The sequence below is a fragment of the Monodelphis domestica genome, chromosome 3, assembly GCF_027887165.1.
Source record: "Monodelphis domestica isolate mMonDom1 chromosome 3, mMonDom1.pri, whole genome shotgun sequence".
NCBI classification, from domain to species: domain Eukaryota; kingdom Metazoa; phylum Chordata; class Mammalia; order Didelphimorphia; family Didelphidae; genus Monodelphis; species Monodelphis domestica.
The window spans coordinates 73,032,208-73,047,051 of NC_077229.1; the positions used below are offsets into that span (position 1 = coordinate 73,032,208).

General features: G+C 49.0%; 1 protein-coding gene across 1 annotated transcript; it reads right to left on the reverse strand.

Annotated features, from left to right (window-relative positions):
• Positions 1-67: 67 nt before the first annotated feature.
• Positions 68-9,131, reverse strand: RAB3A (RAB3A, member RAS oncogene family). Its single transcript, XM_001362749.4, has 5 exons — positions 8,070-9,131; positions 5,720-5,947; positions 2,602-2,720; positions 2,329-2,453; positions 68-1,631 (listed from the first exon to the last, which is right to left on the reverse strand). Exons 2-5 carry the CDS (start codon positions 5,945-5,947, stop codon positions 1,441-1,443), a joined length of 663 nt encoding a protein of 220 aa, XP_001362786.1. The 5' UTR covers positions 8,070-9,131; the 3' UTR covers positions 68-1,440.
• Positions 9,132-14,844: the final 5,713 nt, after the last annotated feature.

Sequence of the window (14,844 nt, forward strand, 5' to 3'; positions counted from 1 at the left end):
AGGTCTCAGGTGTGTGCTTGGAGGTCTGCAAGGGGAGAGGAACTCTGAAAGCTTTGGGCTAGCAGCCTTCACACCTCCAGCCGCCTGGGCTCAGCAGGCTTTTATTGTTCTCACGACACGTCTGTGATACAGTGATTTAGACAACAACCTGTGTTTGACACTTGTCACATCTGTACAGTACAGTGTAGCCGTCCCCATAAGGTCATCAGGAAAACCACACAGAGGAGCTTTTGCTAGGTTCACGTTCAGGGATCTGCATGGGCATGTAACCCTCCCGCCCACCCCCCATCCCCCCAAATGTAAAAGTGATACTTGGAGAGTTCGGTTGCTGAAACAGTCACTAACTCACATGTTCCACGTGAAACAATTAGATGAACACATGGGAGCAGACAGCCCAAAGGAAACATGCTCCTTGGACCCCCACCACCTCCCACCTACCCCCACCCCCCCAAAAAAAGAAAGGAAAGAATCCCAGGACTTGGAAGGGGAGTTGAGGCTGGGCGGGGTCACTCCCCACCCCTGTCCAGAGAATCCTTAGTAATTTAAGCCAAACATACTAATAGCGGAGCCAGACCAGGCCTTCACGATCATGAGTCGAGCCCCTCATGTTGTGCAAACCTAAGCAGGTCCAGAGAGGTCACTCGAAGGGTCAGGGGCTCCCAGCCTCAGGCTCACCCAACCCGCTTCCATTAGAGCATCTATCCCCAGAGACGGTAAGAGGAGCAGTTTGCTTATGAGGCAGCTGACACCATGCTGTCCATCCCTTCTAAGTTCTGCCCTGAAATGCTCAGTTTAAGAATCGATGATAAACCAACACCACATGGCTAAAAGAAACCCATCGGCACAAGTCAGCACAGCATGGAACACACTAGGACCACTCACTAATCCTATGTACAGGGTTCAGTCTTGGCTATGTACAAGGAGGAGGAGGGGGATGGGTTTCTACAAGGAATTGAGGCCAGGAAGTAAGGAGGGACCCAGCAGGAGGGAGGGAATGGAGGGAGCATCCAGGAAGTGGGGCCTGGGTATGGCCCAGTTCTCCCCACTCTGTTTTGGGCTAAGGAGATCGGCCTATTGGAGGATGGGGGATGGAGGCATAAAGAAGGGAAGGATAGGATTGAGGATGTAGAGACAGGCTTTAGGAAGTGGGGCATGGTCCCTTTAACAAGTCTTCAAATAAATAGCTTAATAAATTAATAAATAAGTTAGAGGAATAGAAGCTCCGGGGAGCTGGAGAGACTAAGGGAGGGAGGAGGCTCTAAAGACGTAGTACTAGGCCCATCCTTCCCCACTGGGCCCCACTCTCACCTTGGGCTTTGGGCTCTGCAGCCCTGGAGTGAGGGAGTTGGGGGCACACAAAGAGGGTGACCCATCTGGGGGGAGAGCAGGAGGGGGAATGCTAGTGACCGCTGAAGAGAGGACAGAGCCTGGGCCCAGGGCTTAACAGGCACAGTCCTGGTGTGGGGGTGCCTGTTGGTCTGTGAGCTGGGGGCCCTGCTTGGCTCCAGTCACAGCTGGGTCAGCCGTGTCCAGAGACTCTGACATTTTCTCACAGATGATGTCCACCAGTCGCTCGAAGGTCTGTTTCACATTGATATTGTCCTTGGCGCTGGCCTCAAAGAACTCAAATCCTAGCCGGAAGGAGAGGAAACAAATTATGAGGTGGGATCAGGCACCCTTTAGGGATAACCAGTCCCCCACTATTCCCACTCCCACTAATGGAATTGGGCTAGGATGGGGAAGGCAGATTTGGGCACCTTGACAGCCTCCTTGTTACCTTCTTTGTACTCCCAAGAGTAGGGGCTATGCAATCCCAGAATGCCAGAGTTGAAAGACCTTGAAGTCATTTAGTTCGGGGGACCTTAACCTGGGGTCCACAGTTCCCCAAGGCAGCAAGATCGATTTAAGGAGGTCTGTGAGTCTGCTCTTTTTACTATTTTGATAACTGTTTCAACATAGTTGGTTTCTTTTGTCATCCTAAATACTTCATGTTATGCATTTAGAAATGCTTTGCAAAAGGGTCCATGGCTTCACTGTTAGGGGGATCCGGGACATCAAGGTTAAGAACCCTTGATTTAGTCCAGCTTGCTCATAACAAGGAAATAAATCCAGACAGGTTGATAAAAGGCCATCTGAACTGGAATTTGAACCCAAGTCTAAACTAAGACCAGTGCCCTTCCCACTGTACCACAACTTCAAGGAAAACAGAGTCCAGCCTCCTGGAATTATGAAAGGAAGTCCAGAAGAGAAGAAATTTGCTCAAGGAGATCTAGGAAATTTGGACAAGTGATTTGAACAGGAGTCTCCTGAGGTGCCTCCCTTACTCACCCAGGTGTTCTGCTAGCTGCCGGCCCCTCTCTGAGGAGACCACCCTTTCATCTTCCATGTCACACTTATTTCCCACAAGCAGCACCTGGGCATTGTCCCACGAGTAGGTCTTGATCTGGGTTGACCTGCCAGGCACAGGAAGGAGGCGAGTCAGAGTTGGGGAAGAGGGCAGAACCTGGCTCACTATTAGAATCTCTTCCTTAGAGCTGACAAGGCGTACCCCCATCCAGAAATGCCAAGCCCCCAAAGAGCCCAAGTGGGCCTGTGGCTTACCAGTCCTGCACTGCATTGAAGGATTCCTCGTTGGTGATGTCATACATGAGAATGAAGCCCATGGCCCCCCGGTAGTAGGCTGTGGTGATGGTCCGGTATCGCTCCTGCCCAGCTGTGTCCTGAAGAAGGGTTGAGAGTCTGAGGGGTGTCCTCATTGGGCTGGGCCCTGCTCCTTCGGTGTGAAGAGCTTTTACTGTAACTTTTCCATGAGCCTGGTATCACCAGGGCTTCCATCCAGTCTGCATTCTGGCTATGCTCTCCTTTCTGCCCTTATCTCTTACCGCTCACAAAACGTATCCCAGCCAGGCTGCTAGGCAGAGGCATCCGTGCCCTCCTGAGCATTTCCCCCAGTTTTCTCCTCTTCTCCCGAGCTCTCCCCTGCCACTCTTTACCTAACTGGGCTCCTTCCAGGCCCAGTTTTAGTGCCCTTCCTCCCTGAAGCCTTCTATGGCCACCCCAAATCAAAATGAAATTTTTCTTCTCTGGACTCCAGCCTTGACAATAGGGATCCCTCATTTGGGCTTAACTCCAGACTTAGAGTCCATAGAGATCACTGAAACTGGGAGAAACCTTAAGAAAGCATTTAGACAGGAGCAGATGGGTGGCACAGTGGATTGATAGCCTCGGTTCAGACCAAGTTCAAATCTGACCTCAACCACTTCTTAGCTGTGTGACTGAGCAAATCACTTGGCCCTGTTTACCTGGCTCTTGCCCTTCTGTCTCTGAATTGCTAAGAATGGTAAGGGGGGTTAAGTGACTTGTCCAGGGTCACAGCTAGAAAGTGTCCGAGGCTAGATTTGAATCTGGGAATTTACATCTCTAGATCTGGCTTTCAATCCACTGAGTGCTCAACCTGATTTCTTAGTTGAAGAAACAGGCCTAGGTCAAAGTGAAAGGACTGGTAAGTATGTGAGTGAGGCTGGGTTTGAGCCCAGGTCTTTTCTGACTTCCAGTCTAGCACTATTCTATGCTGCCTTCTGGTGGGGTTCTCTATAGTACCACACTGGCCTCATTACCTACTCCTAACCCAGTAGACTGAGTTCCTGGGAGACATCTATTTTTTCTAGTGGTCAGCTGCCCAGAGCTGCCTGAACAGAAGGACCTGTGGGACACCCCTTCCTTAAGAGGCTGAAGTCCCCACTGTGGTGCCCCGTGAAGTCAGCAGGGCACAAATGATGCACAGAGTAAGGAACCAAGCTGAGGATGTTCTAACTCTCAGGCCCCTTAGTTGCCACCCTGCTTTGTACTCTCCTCCATCTACTCCCAGTATCCCAAGACCGTGTCCTCATCTCTCAGGCTTAAAAATCTATAAAACTCAGTTGGAAAACCCTGGTCAGTGTTGAAACTGGGATTTGACTTGGTAAGGGCAGCAGCACAAGTCCTACTGTCTGCACCCAGGAGAAAATGGGCTCAGAAGAGGGATTTTTACCCAAAAGATTTTCCTCCAGCTAGTAAACAGGATCTGACTCCAAATCCAGAGCTATTTCTACTTCACCAGCACTCGTGGCAAGAGCTAGAGATGGTTAGCTGACAGAACAGGGCACAATACCTGTTCTGATATATCCGACGGGCATCTTGCTGGCTTCTTCCATATCCCTTCACTTAGCACATGGTAGGCATTTAGCAAATGTTTATCCACTGACTGATTATTCTGCTTGCCCATAACAAGCAGAGGGAGAGGCAATGGGTGGGAATTCGAGATCTAAGCTCAGCGTAAGAAAGAATTTACTAATAACCCAAGCTGACCCAAGCCACTGACAGAAGAATGGCTACACAATCCGTGGTTTATGAATGTGATGGGATATTGTTACAGGTTAAGGGATGATAGATGTGAGGAATTCAGGGAAGCATGGGAAGACTTGTATGAACTGAAGCAGAGGGAAGTAAGCAGGACCAGAAGGGCAGAGACAAGAATGATCAGAATGGAAATCCAAATACTGAGTGCTTATAATGACCAATTTTGGCCCCAGAGAAGAAATGAAGAATGATCCCTCTCCTTACAAGAAAGAAGGACAGGACTATGGGCACAGACTATTGCTTAAGGTCACTGGATTGGTTGGTTTTGTGTAACTTTTTTTTTTTGTTAAAGGGGAGGACTCATTGATGGAACTATAAAAGGAAGCACGTTAAAGACAGAAATAGAAAAAAGCATCAACAAAAGCCAACTTAAAAAAAAGCAGAGTAAACGTTTGGAGGCAGCTGGTTGGTTCAGTGGATTGAGAGCCAAGCCTAGAGATGGGAGGTCCTGGGCTCAAATCTGGCCTTAGGCACTTCCCAGCTGTGTGACCCTGGACAAGTCACTTGACCCCCATTGCCTAGCCCTTACCACTCTTCTGCCTTGGAGCCAATACACAGTACAGTATTGACTCCAAGTCCGAAGGTAAGGGTTAAAAAAAACAAAACAGAATGGGCAGTCTTAATACCTTGATGAAGAGGAAGGCAGGGGCTGTAAGCCTTCTCTGTCCCTTGTCAGAGTTGTTGAAAGGGAGTCAGCTGGTGGCACAATAAACAGGGCCCTGGGCTTGGAGTGAGTTCCAATCCAGCCTCAGACTTTTATCTGTGTGACCTTCAGCAAGTAAGTCACTTAACCAGTTTGCCTCAGTTCCCTCAATTGTAAAATGGGGATAATAATTCATTGCACCTTTCTCCCAGAGTTATTAGGATCAAAAGAGATACTATTTGTAAAGAAAAAAGCACTTACTCTCTGTGCCTGGCACAGAGTAGACACAATTCTTTCCTTCCTTTCTTCTTTCCTCTCTTCCTGTCCCCCTCCCTCCCACACCTGGACTAGGTCATAGGGATAACAGACTTATAGATGTAGAAGGCACCTTAGTGGCCATCTAGTCCAGCCCTTTAATTTTACAGATGAGAACAATGAGGCTCAGTAGAGCTTAAGTGATTTGACCCAGTCCCACAAGTAGGATTCATGTCAGCTGGAGTCCTTTTCCAGCTCTACCCACCTTGGATGAGATCCCTATCCCAACGGAACACTGGTGGAACCTGATTTGTTTGCCTGTCTCTTAAGTCTCTCTGCTCCACCTCAGTTGAGGCTCTGGTCTCAGGATGACTTGGGCCAGCCTCTGGCCTAGTTCTTGGCCCCCCCACCGCCCAAACTCACCCAGATCTGAAGCTTGATCCTCTTCTCATTGCGATAGATGGTCTTCACCTTGAAGTCTATGCCCACAGTGCTGACAAACGCTGGGGTGAATGAGTCGTCAGCGTACCGGAAGAGGAAGGACGTCTTCCCTACGCTGCTGTTCCCAATGATAAGAATCTTGAACATGTAATCAAAGTTCTGGTCAGAGGATTCCTTTTGTCCATAGCGGGAATCCGTGGCTGACGCCATCTGCAGATGGGAGAGGCAGAGGCCCCAGGGGGTGGGGTGGGAGGGCTTGGGTGAGCTTTGGAGAGAAGCTAAGATCTCTGGAAAGAGAGAAGGGGTACCCCAGGGGAGATACTCAGCTGTGAAAGAGCTTTTCCAACAACTCCTTGCAAAAGCCACTGACGATATCCCAGTTTTACAAGTGGGGAAACTGTGGCTCAAAGAGGACGACTCACCATAGGCAACAGAATTAGTTAAGTGGTTCTTGAAGAGGAAGGAAAGGATAGTGAATGGGGTGCTAGAAGTAGAGTCAGCAAGATCTGTGCCAAATCCTATCTTTGACACAGCAACTGTGTCATCACGGGCAAGCCAATAAACCTCTCTGAGCCTCAATTTCTTCATCTGTAAAATGGGGATAATAAAAGCATCCACCTCACAGGGTTATTGTAGGAATTAAATGAGATAATAAGGTGTAATACAGCTTTGTAAACTCTAAAGTGCTAGATAAATGTCAGCAGCTGCTGCTACTACCTCTCAGAGCTGTGGTGAGAGTAGAAGTAAAAAATGGGTAGAAAGGATTACACATATGCCAGCTATCATCATCATCATCATCACTGTCAGAGGAAGGACTCCAGTCCTGCTCTCCATTCTGAGGCCAATGTGTTCTCCCTTAAAAGACAGGGGTTCATTTCCTTTAACGGGAAAGTAGGATGGGAAGGCTAGTAGCTATTATCTAAAATCAGGTGCCAAGAAAAGGGTGGTCTTCAGAGACCTTGGGGAACAGGGGGCTCTCAAAACCAATAGGTCACTGTTGTTCCCCCCCCTCCCTCAAGGCTTCCCCTGAGGTTTCTGGGTAGGAGCCCCAGACTGAAAGGGCTCTCTAGTGGGGCTTTGACTTATTTCCCCTACATCATGCATTTAGAACGGGCTCTGAACACTCAAGATGGGCGAATTCTTTGCCTGGTGTAGGAACCAGGGTGGGCAGTTCTGGGTTCTGCCTAAGGCAACTCTAGGGTCTGTAGGGTAGCCCTGGGGGCAGGACAGGTCTAGAAGCCTAGGCAGGGCAAGCCTACGCTTGGTGCAACTTCTATCAGCCCAGAAGAGTAACTCTATCCTCTCCCGTCCCCTTCAGCCAGCGCAGGGAGGTGTCAGGGAGAGGTAGGGAGACAGGGAGACAGGGAGAGGGGAGGAGGCTCTCTGCGCAGCCTCAGCTCCGCCTCTCCATCCATCATTCAAGCTTTGGCCTCCCCAGGCCCTGCAGGGCTTTAGGAGCCCCAGGTGAAGCAGTCTCCCACCCCCATAGAACTGAAACAGTCCCCTAGCCGGGGTCCAGATCCCTACTCTACGGCAGCCCCGGAGGGTTCTCTCCAGGGAGGGGAATCATGTGCACCTTGGACCTGTTGAGGAATGACCCGCGCGCACACACACATCCAGACACAGCCGATTAGGGGCACCCAGGACCAAACGTTCCCTTCATCAAGGCCAAGCCCCGATCGGGGAGCCAGTCGAGAGTCCCGTACCATCGAGTGACTCGGCAAGCTGAGGGTGTAGAGGCGCCGCCACACACGCAGATACACCCGTACACAAAGACTTGCACACCTAGACCCAAAGTCACGGGGATGCACCCATGTTCCCTGCACATAAATGGCATGCAAACGCACACGCTAACCAATACAACATATACACATACAAGAAACACACGCATACCTAGAGACACGCACCACCCAGGCACGCAGCCGCACACCGGCGGACACTCCTCCAAATCCTAATCCCCCGCCCCACTCCATGCCCAATCACACCGGGAGGGGGCTGGGAGGCAAAGGGGGGGAGGGGAGCAGATGGAGTCCCCCCTCCCCCAACTCCCAGGAAAGGATGCGGATCCCCTGGCGCTGGATGGTCCCCATGGCACCTCCCTACTTATGTCAAATGAAGGTTACTGGGCGCAAGGCGGGGACCAGGGACTCCGGGACCCAGAGAGGGGTGGGATGCGGGCCCAAGCCCGGGGTGAGAGGATGCACACACCTTATTGGGGGGAATGCATGGACCTGGGGCGGAGAGAGATGCAAAGCCCAGGACCCGAGTGGGGGAGGTCAGCCCCGAGGGGATTCAGGGCTCCGGCCACAGGGACGCTTCTCCCGGCACTCACCTCGCTCTAGCGCGCAGTCCGCAGCAGCCTGGCTCTCTTGCACCAATGCAGCGGCTCCGGCGGCGGCTCCAGCGGGTCCCGCGGCTCCGGTGGCTCGGGCCCCTGCAGAACCCAGTGACGTCCTGCAAAGAGCGGGGCGGAGCCTCCCATGCAGATGAGCCGCTGACGCACGGGCGCGTAAGGGGCGGGGACTCGCATGCAGCCCCTTCTCTAAAGGAACGCCCCCTTGCACTGGCTGTTCTGGCGTCGAGCATGGGGCGTGGCTTCATGCTTCCCCAATGGGAGAGTCTGCTCGTCGCCTCCTCCCTCTGTCCGGCCCTGACCCGCCTTGCTGGGTGGGTGGGGGTGGGGAGAGAATAAAAGGCTAGGAATGACTAGGGACGGAGACTTTGGGGATGCTGTGTTGTATATCGTGGGGTAGCGTGTGGGCCTGACTGCCCCTTCCCGGGCTTTCAAGCGTCACCCGAAGGCCCCGTCCCCCTATCTCTCTCCTCTGGACCCACAAAGGGAGGAGGACAAAGATGCTGTTTCCCCCGGGAGGCTTTTCCCCCACGTGTGCGGGCAAACCAACCTAACCTCAGGAAAGACAGTTGGCCATGAGTCAGACTGGGAGCCAGAGCCGCCTACCTCACCCACTAAAAAGAAAAAACTCCCACCGCCTCCCCACTTCCTTCCCTCTCCAGAGCTGTCATGGGTGTTGGGGGAGACAGATGGAGCCTCCCATTGAGGGGGTGGGGGGCGGGCAGGGAGGCTCAGAGGGCCCCGCAACCGCTCAGGGAGAAAAGGGGGAGCTAAGAATAGATTCTCCAGGGCGCTCTCTGCCATTGGGGGAAGTGAGGGACGACGGGAGAACTCATTCTGTGAACAACTTTCCCTAGGAAACAGGGGGGACTGGGGCGAAGGAGGGGGGCGAGGGTGAGAGGAAGAAATTATTTGCCCAGAAGGGGATCCTGGATTAGGAGAACTGTGAACTGTGACCCTCAGAGCAACTTTGAACAGTGAGACAGTGAGGAACCCCCGCTGGCCCATCCTCAGTATGGAAAGGACCCCTTAGCCAGTATTCTGCCATATCCAAAGGAATATTTCGAGAACCTACTGTGTGCAGAGCACTGAACTTACTGTGTGCAGAGCACTGGGCACTGATGAAAATTTTAGGTAAAATAAGGTTATATAGATTCTAAGACTTGGAAAAATAGAGGGCTTATCACTTGAATTTAGGTGGGGAAAAATATTACAATTTTGTTTTACTAACCACTGATTAAAATGTAGCATTTTCTTCATTTTTTAAACACTTACCTTCTGTCTTGGAATTAATATTGTGTGTGTTGGTTTCAAGGCAGAAGAGAGGTAAGGGCTAGGCTGTGGAAGTTAAGTTGACTTGCTTAGTCACACAGCCAGGAAGTTAGTATCAGAGGTTAGATTTGAACCTAGGATCCACCCTCTCCCCCACTATCTCTAGCACCTAGCTTCCTCCTTCAGTTAGAACATTCTTAGGCTTCACCAGACTGTCAAAGGGGTCCAGGACACACAGAAGGTGAAGAAGACCCATCTTTGGGACAACTAAGTCCAAAGAAACAGAGGGGCAAATGGAAAAAGTAATAAAGCTGAAGTTACAGAACCTGTAAGAAACATTTGTGAGCTGGTCCCAGGGCTTATGGCTCACAGTTTAATGGGGGAGACACCATGAAAACAACTCTATATACAAATAAGAGAGAGGGAATAAAGTGGAGATATTTGGCAGATGGAGGGCACTAAGGTTAAGGACGTCTGAGAAAGAAGGTGTGACTTTAGCTGAGATTTAAAAGAAACCAGGCAAGAAAAGAGGTAGGGATGAGGAGGGATGGAATTCTGGGCAAGGGGAATTACAAGTGAAAAGGCCCAGGCAGGAGACTGAATGTCCTATGCTAGGGAAAGTGAGGAGGCTAATTTACCTGGATCCCAAAGTATGGGGGATCAGGAGGAATAAGAGGTAAGATGGGAAAGTAAGAGGGCAACAGATTATGGAGGGCTTTTGAAACCAAGCAGAGGATCTCTGTTTGATCCTGGAGTTAATAGGGAGCCTCTGGTATTGGGAGGTGAGGTGAGAATCACATGGTCAAGCCTGAACTTTAGGAAGATCATTATAATAGCTATGGGGAGGGTGGACTGAAGTGAGGAGAGACCTCCAATAGCAGGCTACTGCAAGAGTCCATTCATAAGGGGAGAAGGGCCTGCCCCAGAGTGGTGAGTGTCAGAGAAAAGAAGGGGGCACATAAGACATAGGAATCAATAGGACTCGAGAACTCAGCAAAAGAACTTTCAGGAGCTCTATCTATATCTATATCTATATCTATATATACCTTACCATATTTATATCTTCATCTATAGCAACATCTAAGCTTGTCTATATCTGTATTTTACCTTTTTTTAAAAATATGTGCTATAAACCTGAGTCCACTTTCCTCTGGACATTCTAGGGAGAACGCATGACATAGAGTTTTGAGGAGGAGGATATTTTGTACTAACCTCTTCCTCCCTTCCGCCCTCCTTCCTTTCTTCCTTCCCTCCTTCCTTCTTTCTCTCCTTCCCTCCTTTCTTCCTCTTCCTTCCTTCCTTCCTTCCTTCCTTCCTTCCTTCCTTCCTCTCTTCCTCCCTCCCTCCCTTCCTTCCTTCCTTCCTTCCTTCCTTCCTTCCTTCCTTCCTTCCTTCCTTCCTTCCTTCCTTCCTTCCTTCCTTCCTTCCTTCCTTCCTTCCTTCCTTCCTTCCTTCCTTCCTCCATTGCCTTTCTGTCTTAGAATCAATATTGGCTCCAAGACAGAAGAGTGGTAAGAGCTAGGCAATTGCCCAGGGTCACATTGCTAGGAAGAGTCTGGGACCAGATTTAGACCCAGGACCTTCCATCTCCAGGCATTGTTCTCTATCCACTGAGCCACCTAGTTGCCCCTCAAATACTCCTTTCTAAAGGCTAATTGTATACAATTAATTGGTGTCGACCTGTAGGCATAAGGAGAAGCAGACCTGTTGCAGCTCATGAGCCATAGCATTAGAAAGACACCCCTAATTCCTCGGCAGAATCCCTAGTCTCCTGAATGGAAACATGATAACTGCCTTGTGGGGACCCAACATACCAGTGTTAGTGGGTGCTACAAGCAATTATGTGGACAGACTGTAGGACTTGGAGTCAGGATGACCTGAATTCAAATCCTGCCTCAGACACTAGTTATGTGACCCTGGGCAAGTGCTTCAGCCTCTGCCCACCTCCATTTCCTCATCTATAAAATGGGGATGATAGTGCTTATCTCAAGAATGTTGTGGAGATCAAATCAGAGATAAGATGTTAAGTGTTTTGCAAGTGTTCAAGTGATCTATTCAAATGCCGAGATGATGATGTTGGGGTAGCTGCCCCAGATTATGTGTCAGAAAATGGAATGTCAAAGCCGGAAGGGAGCCAAAATGGATGTGTGGATGTGCTTGAGGGGGTGGTAGGGTTAGTCCTGGGTCCCTTTTTTCAGGTTCCTTTGTCTTGCTGGGCAAAGAAGAAGCATCAAAGAGCCCAGTAACCAAGGCTTAACGCACTGCTGGTTCCTGAGCTCTGCCAAAGCTCAGGTCTCCCTTCTTTCCAGTCACCTGCTCTACCTCCTCCAAGACTAACCTGTTGGCATTCCAGCAGATGAGGGAAAAAGATGGAGATTATAATCCTGGGAGGCTCGGGCTGACTCAGGCTGAATTCCCTTCTCTCTCCCATCCTCCTTACTACATCTCTGGGGCTCTGGCCTCTACAGCTCCGAGAAATCCCAGCAGGGCCAGTACCAGAACACAAGGCCCTGGGGCAGATGGGGAGAAGAGAACACAGTGGAGGAAGCAGTGTCCTGGGTGGGTTTGTGGGGGGCAGGGGATGGGGGAAGGGACAAAGAGAAGGAAAGAAAACCAGGCCCTGAAAGCCAGCGGACATAGGGCCCGGCCGGGCATCTTTCATGGGATCACGGGCAGGCAGGGACCTCAGAACAAGGAACAGTGAACATCAGAGCTCAGGGGACCTTAGAAGACACAATATCAGAGCTGGGAAGGACCTTGGACTGCAGGAAATTTGAGATGGAGAGCCTTTAGGATAAAGAAGGTCAGCATTAGCAGGATCATAGAATATATAGGACATGAAATTCCAGATCAGGAAGGGACTTCAGAGACTACTGAACTCATTTCTCTCACAGATGATAAGAATGAGGCCCAAGAAGGGAAATGACTCACTTAAGGAGTCAGTGACATGGTCAGAACAGAATCCAGATCTGCCTCTCAGTCCAGGCTTTCTTACCAGTGCTCACCCAGAACATCCTTCCCCTCCCTGGGCTATTTTCTTTCTTCTTTCTTTCCCTTCCTTCCTTCCTTCCTTCCTTCCTTCCTTCCTTCCTTCCTTCCTTCCTTCCTTCCTTCCTTCCTTCCTTCCTTCCTTCCTTTCTTTCTTTCTTTCTTTCTTTCTTTCTTTCTTTTTTTCTTTCTTTCTTTCTTTCTTTCATTCTTTTTTTCTTTCTTTCTTTCTTTCTTTCTTTCTTTCTTTCTTTCTTTCTTTCTTTCTTTCTTTCTTTCTTTCTTTCTTTCTTTCTTTCTTTCTTTCTTTCTTTCTTTCTTTCTTTCTTTCTTTCTTTCTTTCTTTCTTTCTTTCTTTCTTTCTTTCTTTCTTTCTTTCTTTCTTTCTTTCTTTCTTTCCCCAGACCTTATGCTTTAGTATGAATTCTAAGACAGAAGAACAGCAAGGTTTAAGCAATTGGGGTTAAATTACTTGCCCAGGGTTACACACCTAGGAAGTATCTAATTCCAGATTTGAACTCAGGTTCTCCCATCTCCAGGCTTAGCTCCCTATCCATTGAGCCACCCAGATGTCCCATTCCCTCCCACCTATCCCCCAACCTCTGTGTGTTCACACAAGTATCCTTTTTCTCCCTCCTCCCTCCTCAACCTGCACTATTTTCTTTAGGAAAACATAAGTCATGGGATTCATAGGCCACACAGGAGGGAATCCTTAATGGAAAAACTACCAAAAAAAAGGACCCATGTTTGTCAACAAGTCAGTTCAATGGAAGAAATGTTTATTAAGTATCTAGTGGGCACAGAGCTTTGTTCTCGAAGCAAATGGCTTTCTGACAGAATAGCCTGAGAAGGCCCTTATACAGCTGGGAGGGAAGCAGAGTTGGTCTGGATCCAAGATTCCTACTGCCCAGATCTTGTCTTGCCTCCCCCTGCCTCCTCTTCTTCCCTGACACTCATCTCTGAGGGTTGATATCCTTCTCTTTCTTCAAGGCCCCCAGCTCAGGAGCCACCTCTTCCAGGATGTCTTCCCTGATACTTGCTTTCCTTTTGGAGAGGGAAGCAACAGAGGGGAAACTGATTGACATCTCCTCCCTCGAATTTTCCTAAAGGTTTTAAACAAAATCTTTGCTTTCCTTCTTTTAAATTTGATCTTGAATGAATGAAAAACTCATTAATGAAGCATTTTAACATACCAGTCCTCAAGCTAGGTTCTAATGCTACAAGAACTGTTCTTGCCCTCAAGGAGCTCATAGTCCATCTAATAGGAGAAGGTGGCAAACTGAGGGGAACAGTGGCCAGGCTGGGAAGACATAGTGCGAGTGAATAGAGCCTCCTAGGGCCACTGCCCCATGGGGAACAGAAGGGTTGATGGGATTGCATCACTTGTTACATGTCCCATCTCTTCTCAGACTCTAGGATGCCTTTCCTTAAACTTGGGGTCTGGAGCTTTGGATGCTGTTCGAGCACTTCCTAGCTGGGTGGAGCTCAATAAGTAAGTCTTCCTGGCTCTCCAAACTTCAACTCCCTTGTCTGTAAAATGAGGATAACATCCTCTACCCTCTACCTCATGGGATAAAAGTGCTTTGTAAACATTCTGAAGGGCCTTAGAAGAGGGAGCTGTCCCTGCATACCCAGCATGCCCCCAAGGCTCCTGGGATGCTTGTGGGGGGGAGGAAAGGATGGCTTAGGGGGCAGCTGGGTGGCTCAGTGGATAGAGAGCCAGGCCTAGAGATGGGGAGGTCCTGGGTTCAAATCTAGACTCAGCTATATGATCCTGGATAAGTCACTTTACCTTCATTAGTCCTTACCACTCTTCTGCCTCAGAACCAATACACAGTATTGATTCTAAGATGGAAGGCAAGGGTTTAAAAAAATAAATCAATAAACCTGGCTTCAGATATTTTCTAGCTGTGTGACCCTGGATAAATCACTTAACCTCCATTGCCTAGCCCTTACCACTCTTCTGCCTTGGAACTAATGCACAGTACTGATTCAAGACAGAAGGAAGGGTTTAAAAAATGTTTACAAATTATCTTAACCTTGGAGTTATCAACATAAGACTTTTTTTTTCACAAACTATTTCAATGTATTTGGTTTCCTTTTATGTATGATACATAATAGATAATTACTATATAACATTACTATCTATAATAACATATAATAGAATACATATTTTATGAATTCAAAATGTCATTTTGGGACGAGGCCCCACAGGCTTCTTCCACCAGAAGACATAAAAAAGTTAAAAACCCTTCATCCGGCCCTAGCAGAGAATTTGTTCTTCTGGGCATCACTAAATCCATATTTATTGTTTGAAGGACTGTTTGGGGATGGTAAAATGGATAGAGTGCTGGGATCAGGAAAACCAGAGTTCAAATCCAGCTGCAGATACTTTTAAGCTATGTGACCTTGGGCAAGTCATTTAACCTCAATCGGCCTCAGTTTCCTCAACTGTAAAAAATGGGGTTAATTATAGTATCTAGTGTGAATATGA

Excerpts from the sequence above, each read along its gene's own strand:
- RAB3A (XM_001362749.4), bottom strand. The coding sequence starts at position 5,947 with ATGGCGTCAGCCACGGATTCCCGCTATGGACAAAAGGAATCCTCTGAC. Across the intron at positions 2,721-5,719 it reads GGATCAAGCTTCAGATCTGG|GACACAGCTGGGCAGGAGCG; the intron begins GTGAGTTTGGGC and ends ACCCTTCTTCAG. Across the intron at positions 1,632-2,328 it reads GCAGCTAGCAGAACACCTGG|GATTTGAGTTCTTTGAGGCC; the intron begins GTGAGTAAGGGA and ends CCTTCCGGCTAG.